Source organism: Drosophila ficusphila, unplaced genomic scaffold, assembly GCF_018152265.1.
Source record: "Drosophila ficusphila isolate 14025-0441.05 unplaced genomic scaffold, ASM1815226v1 contig_791, whole genome shotgun sequence".
NCBI lineage: Eukaryota > Metazoa > Arthropoda > Insecta > Diptera > Drosophilidae > Drosophila > Drosophila ficusphila.
In genome coordinates this window covers 24,179,222-24,188,634 of record NW_025064737.1, presented here as the reverse complement: position 1 = coordinate 24,188,634, position 9,413 = coordinate 24,179,222, and the positions used below count along the sequence as shown (strand labels likewise).

The window sequence follows — 9,413 nt, the reverse complement described above, 5'->3', positions numbered from 1 at the left end:
AAGCATATTTACAAGTTAATGATCAGAGTTATTCAAAGTATCATTATTATAATCGTATTAGATAACCGAACAGACTACAATACAATCCGCAGAGGTACACAGATTACACAGAATGCATGAGGGGTCGAAACCAAAGATAAACATTTACATTTGGAGGTAATATACACATGATACCTACACCTAACATATAACTATATATATGAGAATATGTACTTATACATTGTAGTGTTGTAGTTTTGAAAAAGGTTGCGATGAATTACTGACAAAATTGATACAGGAACATTTACAGAAAATTCTGAGTGTGTTGAAGTTAAAACAACTTTTTGAGCGAAGCGACGAAAACGAAGCATATACATACATATATAACTCTGAATCTGAATAAACTGTATATTCATACAAATAATTAAAGTCTTTTTGGAGGAATGTGTACGCAGTCTACTTGCTGGTGTCCACAAGTATCTTGGGATTGGCCACGTGGAACACACTGGGCACCATTCCCGCCAGCGTGGTGAACAGGCTCTCTGATATGTCATCGGGCAGTAGCAGTTGCAAGGTGCTGAAAAGATTATTTCATTTTAAACCCGAGAACAAGTATTTTAAGTGCCAACAACCCACCTTAACTCTGCGCCTCCCCAAGATGCGGATTCTATCATAAATCCCTTGGCGCATTTGAAAACAAGCTCAGCTCTACGTATGCACCACTGGACAGTCATGTCCTCGCTCATCTCATGACGCAGCAGAGCCGGAATGGTCAGCGTGGTAATATCATGTCTACTGGCTGTTTTCAGTATGTTTCTTAATCCCAAGATGACCGGATGTCTTGAGTTAATCTCACTCGGACTGTTGATGGGTTCGTCTGAAATCAGGTGGAAAATGACATGCGTTTGCGAGAGATTCGAGTGCTTGGTGATGAAGAAGTCTCCCGTTTTCAGCCTGGGCACGCTCTTTTTGGTCGGCGAAGGTGTGGCGCTGCCCTCGGCACTGCTGTTACTGTTGCTGCTGCCACTCGAGTCTGCAGGGCTTAGGTTCTTGATCTGCTTCTCGATCTTCTCCAGCTGAACATCGATCTGTTCAAAGTGGAACTCGGTGGATTTGTTTGCGTTCTTAATGATACTCTTGTTGGCTTGCGCCTGAATCGATGGGGTCAACACAACGACGCCGCTAAGGGAGCTTGAATACAATCCCAAAGCCATGTTCAAGCCATTGAGACTCTCCTCGGCGTGCAGTGGGCTACAGAGCTCCGTGACATTTGCACTAAGGATGCGGATGTTGTGCATATGCTTCAGTTGGGAGCCCAAATGAATGGTGAAGCTCTCCTCCATCGAAGGCTGTTGCGAGACAAACATCGAGGAGCGATTGCCTAGCGGCGTGGCTACCGGCGATACCTGGAACATCTGGCTGACTTGGCTGGTTATCCAATCCCTATACTCATTTTTCTGATGACCCATCATGGCCTCCAGCTCCGATTCGTAGCGCTTGCGCACGAAATTCTGCGTGGTGTACTGTTGGGCCAGAAGATTGTTGATATCCTCCGAGGTGGTGGTGATATCCAACTGGTTGATCTGGCTGTCCATCTCCTGCTGTTGCGAGTTGTTAAGCGTCTCCACCTCGCTGTCCATGTGCTCGGTCATGTCGGACACGATCTTGGCGTAAGTTCTCTCCCGCTTAAGGATCTCCTCCAGCGAGGACGAGTGCACCAGCCTATGGAAACTCTGTGCGAAGATATCCGCGTCGCTGGGTCCCACACGATCGGCAAACTGCAGCAATTCATCCTTATACAACCGCTCCGTGTCACGCACAATAACCTCGATGTCCAGCTCATCGTTGGCCAACTGATTGAGAAGCTTTTCCGCTTGGTCATCCAAGAACTTTTGCTGCTCCGTGTCCACAAACTGCTGAAGCTCCTTTTCCAGATCTTAAAGGGATAATTGTCACACTTAGGGGCTTCTTTAAACTGGGAGTAACGGCTTACTCACTGATATTCTCGTCCAAATACCTCATCATGGGATCCATCTGGGATGGAGCCATCAACTGGGTAACACACTCCTCCAAGTTCTCCTGGTCGAAGGGAAACGTGATGTCCAGCCGGGACTCGCAGTCCTTCCCTTCATGATTCTTGTACTTGTACACAAAAGGCAGCGTGCGAGTGGCAGTAGAGTCCATTTTGGGGCCTTCGGTGGGCGTCTAAGTTAGTTGCAGTCATTAATTCGCAAGTTAACGCCCCCTCCCCCTTAAAATGCAATCAGTGTGACCATGCTGCGACCGCCTTAAAATACCGCGAGATGGTGATGTAGATTTAGCGGGGACTCCAAGCCAAGTTTCCGGTGGCTGGCAAAAAGGGACCCATGAAAATATTTTCATATTTTCTCCAATTGCTCCTATAGCATTCCCATTTTCATGAAATTTCATTAAATTTTTAATGTATATAAAATCTAATTACAGAATTTATAATCCTAAGGAATAGTTATACTAAATTATGTAAAATAAAACTAGAAAATAGACTAGAACTATCGAAATTGTATCATACTTTTGGAGGCTCATACAAAATGTGCTGTTGCTCATGTCTTGCACATTTTCACTTGCATTTGAAGCATACTTTTGAGAACGGTTCAGAAATCTTAGGAGGAAATCAAATTTCTTACTTGCTCCCAAAAGTATGCCACACATTTATGGAACATTTACACATCTAAAAAAAACGCCTACTCCTGAATTCTGTTCGCCTGGTACTTCAAAGCGAGGTTTGATTGAATGTCTTCCGCTTGACCGCAAAATTTAAATGAGAAAATTTGTGACACTTAGACTTCAAATACCAGGCCAACAGAACGCATTAGTTGGCGTTTTTGTAAATTTTCCATAGAAAATGTGTGGCACCCTTACATTAGATATTTCCAAGTTTCTGATGGCTTGCAAACCAGGAAAGGTAAAATCTATTACAACTTCTAATTTAAAATGAAAGCCCAAAACCAATTAAATATAAATTTCACAAAGATTTGTTTTCTGAAATTCTTTATTAAAAGTGTAAGTTCAAATAAAAATAAAATCAAAAACAACGATTAGTCGCATATTTACGCCGCTCTTAAGGAACACTTGCTCCATTCTCTAGTGTCGCGTCGACCAGACCACCTGAAAGTTACAATATCCGGATTTTGGGATCTGCGGAGGACTACTTACCCTTTTCGTTTGGGGACAGGACAGAAGCAACCGAGTCCCTTCGGCGAGTTGCAAGTGCGGAGGAGCTTCCGTGGCTGCTTAGTAGCGCGGCGGGCTTCTTTCAGCGCTTCGCATACTTATCACAGCCGACTTGCAACAGAAATTACAATAATATACAAGGTTGTAAATGACAATGGTACAGGTGGTGTGGGCAGTTCAAATAAACGGGGAGACTGAAACCTGTTAAGCGAGTAACAAGAGAACTTTCTCGAAATGGGTTAATGGCCCGCCCCAACAAGGCTACAGGATAACGATTGCTTTTGGACTGGGTCCTACTTGCTTTCTTCTTTACCTCTCCAATTCTCCTCTCATCTTTTCGAGATCCTTCTGCTGCTGCTGCTACGAAATTACAAAACTACTGGGCTTTGACTTAGGTAAATAGTTTTTGCTCGGTCGAGAGTTCACATCAATTGCTGGACTTTCGTGTATTTTTAAATCTTGTATTTTTTTCGCTACATTAAAATGTAAATTTTGTTAAACATAAGTGCGCTGACCTCAGACAGACTGCTTGCTAAAAGGTTTTAAATTACATTAAGTGTTGGTTTTTGCACGGTTACATCTAAACAGCGGGGATAAAATATTCCATGTCGACGCTTATAAAGAATTCTAAGTGTCTAGGTTCCTCCACACGGTCAGGTTCGCTTAGAACTTGATAGTAAATCATTAAGTCTAGGGCAGCGTGCGGCTGCTGAAGATCGCCGCACGCTCTACTCGGTTAATTCTATGAGAACTTAGCCTAGAGAAGTCATAAATGTAATACATGCTTTATATTTTGTGTTTTCTGCACTGATTATCAAAAGTTGTCAGCGGCCGATGGGCTGGAGTTGTCTACATACAAATAAACATGTCTCGCTCGGCTGCCGCCTTGAAGTGTACATAGCTGATTCATTAATGGCTGGAGGGTTAAATAGGTTGGTTGTGTGAAGATACAAATGTTTTGCCTGGCGGCTTGTTGCTAATTACAATGTTACTTAACTCGGTTGCTACAATGTGAAATTAGATTAAAATTCTATTGAATATTGAAGATAGTTTTCGATGCGCCTTAACAATCAATCACCGTGTGCAAACAAATCGAATGGAATCCTGGCCAGCTGCTGTGTACGTGTACTGCTGCCACTGGCTGTGTGCGATCTCTCTGAATGATTTGTAAGTCTGCTTAGCTCACACACTGCAACTGCAACTGCAACTGCACTGCACTGCACTGCTCTGTACTGTACTGGTCTGGTCTGGCTTGGTACTGATATCTCTGTTTCTGCACTAATCCAAGTCTGAACCAAACTCCTTACGACTGCACTGCACTGATCCTGATCACTCTCTTCTCTGTCATGTTCGGTTTGGCTTGTGGTGCTCGGAAAACTTCTTAGGTCTATGAACGTGCGTTCATACTCGTTATTGATCATTGTATTGCGTATCGTTTACTTGACTTTGAATTTTGGGCTTATACTGAGCGACTTTTACTTTATCACCTATAAAATGTCGATAAATGAGAAAAGTTATTTAAAACAATTGGTTGGCAAGAAGGGTTCTTAATTGGTTGATGGGTTTTGTTCGCTAAATACGTTTTAAGAGTAAATACGTTTTAAGAGTAAATACGTAAGGCTTTATTAGGGTGGTTGAGTAAGGTGGGTCGGACTGTCTGAGCCGGTTTGCTTTTCAGTCCCATAAGCTGTTAAAAACTACCAAAAACAATGCCGATAAGGGCGCTATTTAAGAACGAAAAAAAAAATCATTACAGCAACGTTTGTCAATCAAATCAAACCAAAGGTTAATGGTCATACGGATTAGTTGGTTGGTTAATGGTCTGACTGCGCCTTGGACTATGACTAGGTGTTAATGGTGTTAGGTTTATGGCTCACCTCGTCTGGCTTCTCCCTCAATATCTGCGGTTGTTGCCACCGTTATTGAAGCCCTGATTGTTGCCGCCATAGTTGCCTTGATTGCCACCGCCTAAAAGAAAACCCAGGATCGTTAGGAAACATCCAATCTGTGTCTGGCTCCCTAACTAGTCCACACTGGTGGAGGCTATTCGCAAAAACTGTAACGTGGCTGCGTGTTACGCCGTATTGGCTTTGTCTTACATACGCATAACATAGCGAAGGCCATCGTCAGTTGATCTCACAGTATTTCAATAAGCTAACTGCCAAACTCTATCGACGTTCTAACAATTAGGTGTCAGGGTACTGTGTCTCGTTATCTGCATTTCACATGGCTTGTCAGCTGCTCACCTGCTTTGAAGTTGCCTCCCTGGTACGGTTGCATGCGGTTGTTGTTGAAGTTGCCGCCACCGCGCTGAGGACCGCCACCGTAGTTCTGTTGGTAGCCTCCAAAGTCGTTGCCACCGCCATTCCAGTTGGAGCCACCGCCGCCGCCAAAGTTACCACCGCCGTTGCCATTGTCCCACGGGTTGTTGTTGCCCCAGCTGTTGTTGCCACCTCCGTAGCCGCCGCCCCCTCCAAAGTTGTTTCCGCCCCAGTTGTCGTTGCCTCCGCGGTTGTTGCCCCAGTTGTTGCCACCGCCGTTCTAGAAGGTCAATTAGCCAGCTATTAAACCAGACTCAAAATAGAAGCAGATCCAAATCCACTCACCCAGTTGCCACCTCCGTTCTGGTTGCCGTAGTTGCCGCCACCGCCGCCCATGTTGCCGCGGTTTCCACCGGCACGGCCTCCCTGGCCACCGCGTCCTCCTCCGCCGCCTCCCTGCTGGTCGTTCTGCTTGGGCAGGGCCTTCTTCACGTCCACCATCTTGCCATTCAGCTGATGCTGCTTTTGCACTGCAAAAAGAAGTGGAAAATGGCTATTAATAGAGTAAAAAAGAAAAGGAAAGCAGTCCGGATAGTAAATCCAGAGAGCAGTGTGCCATATACTTTTTCATCACTGGCGCACATTAAAGCACCAACAACAATAATATAATACTGGCTGGGATTTCATCTTACAGTCGCAAACGCCGCATGAGCACATCAAACGTTGCTATGCGGAGCTGGGACTGTGAAAGTGGATTATAAATTGGCATAAAATGGTTGTCTTTATATTTTTTTTTTTATCGAAATAGAGTCTATTATGATTTTAATTCAGTGATAGTTGTATTTTACAAAATTGTCTGCATAATTTCGTTACTCCTTAGAAAACCTTACAATTTACTTTGCAAAACACATCGATTTATTTTGCAATTGTAACGAGGCTGCGTGTTACACAGAATTTAATTTATTATACATTCGCATAACATAGCTTAGCCGACGCTTTTATTATTCTCACAGCGTTTTAAGGAAAACTATCCAGGTTTCTTTATCGAGCCTGCCAATTTGTCAGTACTGTGACTTTTTAAAACAAAATCGAATAGTAGTGTGCCAAATACTTTTTCATCATTAATGCATTGGAAGCACCAATAACAACAATATAATACTGGCTGGACTATAATCTAACAGTCACAAACGCCGCATGAGCTCATCGAACATTGCTATGCGGAGCTGGGACTGTGGAGGTTATATTTCTATATAAGTATTAATAAGTTAATAAAAGTAATTGTAACGAGGCTGCGTGTTACACAGAATAGGATTCGTATTTACATTCGCATAACATAGCTTAGCCGACGCTATTATTAATCTTACAGCGTTTAAAAAAAAAACTAACTAGGTGTTGTGTTTAAACCTGTCAATTTGTCAGTACTGTGAAGCTGAAGAAATTATGACCTAGGGACTCCTTTGATGGGCCCTATTAGGAGAAAAAGGATGGAAGTGTGCCATATACTCTTTCATCATTGATGTATTACAACCACCAACAACAACGATATAATACTGGCTGAGTTTCAATCTTACAGTCGCAAACGCCGCATGAACTTATTGAACATTGCTATGCGGAGCTGGGACTGTGGAGGTTATATTTCTATATAAGTATTAATAAGTTAATAAAAGTAATTGTAACGAGGCTGCGTGTTACACAGAATAGGATTCGTATTTACATTCGCATAGCATAGCTTAGCCGACGATATTATTAATCTTACAGCGTTAAAAAAAAAACTAACCAGGCATTCTGTTCAAACCTGTCAATTTGTCAGTACTGTGAAGCTAAAGAAAGTATGAGCTAGGGTCTTCTTTGATGGGTCCAATAAGGTGAATCAAAATGGAAGTGTACCATATACTCTTTCATCATTGGTGCATTACAACCACCAACAACAACGATATAATACTGGCTGGGTTTTAATCTTACAGTCGCAAACGCCGCATGAGCTCATCGAACATTGCTATGCGGAGCTGGGACTGTGGATTTCGTCTAATCAATGCATTTGTAACGAGGCTGCGTGTTACACTGAATAGGGTTAACATTTACATTCGCATAACATAGCTTAGCCGACGCTTTGATTTGTCTTACAGCGTTTATAGGAAAACTGAACGGGCGTTTTACACGAAGCCCGACAATTTGTCAGTACTGTGTAAGCAAACGGATCAGGGGTTATTTAAACCTTGAGGCCAATGTGGCGCATACGTTTTCATCGACTACACATGTGGGGTGTCTAGCCAACAACGATATAATACGAGCCAGCTTTATCTAACAGTCGCAAACGCCGCATGAACACATCAAACATTGCTATGCGGAGCTGGGACTGTGAAAATAGGAAATAATCTAAAATGCTCTGATCTTAAGAGGATACTTCCCAAGATACAAATGTTGAAACTTGTACTGTACTTATTTCAGACCTAACCTTATGAATGTACATTTTTGCCATTATTTATCTTAAAAAATTATATTAGTTTATACTTGAATCTACAAATAATTGGTCTTTACTTACACACAACTTTGTCGACGGGATCATAGTCATCGAACTCGACGAAGGCGAATCCACGCTTCTTGCCGGTCTCTTTGTCCATGACGATGTTGATGTCGACGATGTTTCCGTAGTGCTGGAAGTAGTCACGGATGCTTTGCTCGTCGTGGTCGTCCTTAAGAGCTCCCACAAACAGTTTCTTGACCGTGGCCCCAGCATTGGGGGAGTCGATATCCTGGCGGGGAACTGCCCTCTTGGGCTCGACCACGCGGCCGTCGATCTTGTGGGGACGCGACTTCTGGGCCTCGTCGATCATGCTCGAGTGGGAGTAGGTGATGAATCCGAAGCCACGGGAGCGCTTCGTGCGCGGATCCTTCATGACCACCACGTCCACGATGTTGCCCCATTTTTCGAAGTGGCCCTTCAGGTTCTCATCGGTGGTGCGGTAGTCCAGTCCGCCGATGAACAACTTGCGCATATGCTCCGGCTCGGTGATCGAATCCTGGGGGAAATCGCATATACCAATTATTGATTTTTTTTCTCACCCTGGAACCTAACCTCACTTTTCTGCCTATGAGACACATGCGTAATTTCAAAATGGCGACCGGTGAAGTGAGTCACCCGCTCGCGTAAAACTTTCTTGTTTTGCTTCAAGACTACTTACATCATCGTGGCCGTTTGAGTTGCCATTCTGGTTTGAGTTGTTCACCATTTTGCTACTTATTCTTCTTAACTTAGCTGTATTCTAACTATTTCCCTTTTCAAAAATGGAGAAAGTCCCCTTACACACACGCTTCGATTGAAAAAAATTGAAAAGTGTAACCGTACGGTGTTTTCAAAATAATCTCAACATCTTGTTAAAATACTAAAACCACTTTCTCCCGCTACTAGAAGACCTTGGTTTGAACCTCGGATTGCCCTGCTTTTCCATAAAATGTTATAATGCAATGTTAAAAAAGTTCTGTATAACAAATTATCAAAGTTTTTTTTTTTAGAGAGCTTTACCGGCATAAATAGGTGTCCCACATTTAATTTTATTTTTGAGTATGCTTTGAACTTTTAAATAACAACTGAATTATGTTTTTTAAGTAAAAAATATCTGTCTTATACCTTATTGAAAATTGGCAATGCAATTTTACAAGGTTGTACTTACATCTTCATCGTGGCCATTGGAATTGCTCCTGTGGTTCCAGTTATCGTGACCGCCCATATTCCAATTCGTTAGTAAACTGTTTGTAACTGCACTCGAAATGTATTATTTTTATTGGAAAATTTCCACTTTTCTTAAGTTAAGAAAGTTAAGTGACGTCAAACGCCGTGTAAATGTATCTCTTTTTAGTAAAAACCCTCGCACAATGCTTAAAAAATACCGAAAAGTGTTCCGCTGCCAATTTATAGCTAGATATTGCATTAACTTTTTTATCAGTTTGAAATCTCGGAATATT

The 9,413-nt window shown here is 42.6% G+C and overlaps 2 protein-coding genes across 6 annotated transcripts; both read right to left on the bottom strand.

Annotated features, from left to right (window-relative positions):
* Window positions 1-433: 433 nt before the first annotated feature.
* Window positions 434-2,261, bottom strand: LOC108102286 (protein C12orf4 homolog). Its single transcript, XM_017207034.2, has 3 exons — window positions 1,977-2,261; window positions 616-1,915; window positions 434-556 (listed from the first exon to the last, which is right to left on the bottom strand). Exons 1-3 carry the CDS (start codon window positions 2,161-2,163, stop codon window positions 436-438), a joined length of 1,608 nt encoding a protein of 535 aa, XP_017062523.1. The 5' UTR covers window positions 2,164-2,261; the 3' UTR covers window positions 434-435.
* Window positions 2,262-2,989: 728 nt separating this feature from the next.
* Window positions 2,990-9,300, bottom strand: LOC108102288 (heterogeneous nuclear ribonucleoprotein A1). Of its 5 annotated transcripts, none has more exons than XM_017207037.2 (6): window positions 9,122-9,299; window positions 7,993-8,470; window positions 5,796-5,980; window positions 5,436-5,730; window positions 5,067-5,157; window positions 2,990-3,300 (listed from the first exon to the last, which is right to left on the bottom strand). In XM_017207037.2, the coding sequence occupies exons 1-5, from the start codon at window positions 9,176-9,178 to the stop codon at window positions 5,084-5,086; spliced, it is 1,089 nt and encodes a 362-aa protein (XP_017062526.1). In that variant the 5' UTR covers window positions 9,179-9,299; the 3' UTR covers window positions 2,990-3,300; window positions 5,067-5,083. The 5 variants fall into 5 exon arrangements, with proteins under 5 accessions (XP_017062526.1, XP_017062525.1, XP_017062529.1 ...); XM_017207036.2 differs by lacking the exon at window positions 2,990-3,300 and adding an exon at window positions 3,611-4,676 and having other exon boundaries at window positions 9,122-9,297; XM_017207040.2 differs by lacking the exons at window positions 2,990-3,300; window positions 9,122-9,299 and adding exons at window positions 3,611-4,676; window positions 8,633-8,790.
* Window positions 9,301-9,413: the final 113 nt, after the last annotated feature.

Excerpts from the sequence above, each read along its gene's own strand:
- LOC108102286 (XM_017207034.2), bottom strand. The coding sequence starts at position 2,163 with ATGGACTCTACTGCCACTCGCACGCTGCCTTTTGTGTACAAGTACAAG. Across the intron at positions 1,916-1,976 it reads GTATTTGGACGAGAATATCA|ATCTGGAAAAGGAGCTTCAG; the intron begins GTGAGTAAGCCG and ends TATCCCTTTAAG. Across the intron at positions 557-615 it reads TGGGGAGGCGCAGAGTTAAG|CACCTTGCAACTGCTACTGC; the intron begins GTGGGTTGTTGG and ends TAATCTTTTCAG.
- LOC108102288 (XM_017207035.2), bottom strand. The coding sequence starts at position 9,178 with ATGGGCGGTCACGATAACTGGAACCACAGGAGCAATTCCAATGGCCAC. Across the intron at positions 5,981-7,992 it reads TCCCGTCGACAAAGTTGTGT|TGCAAAAGCAGCATCAGCTG; the intron begins GTAAGTAAAGAC and ends TTCTTTTTGCAG. Across the intron at positions 5,731-5,795 it reads AGAACGGAGGTGGCAACTGG|AACGGCGGTGGCAACAACTG; the intron begins GTGAGTGGATTT and ends TTGACCTTCTAG.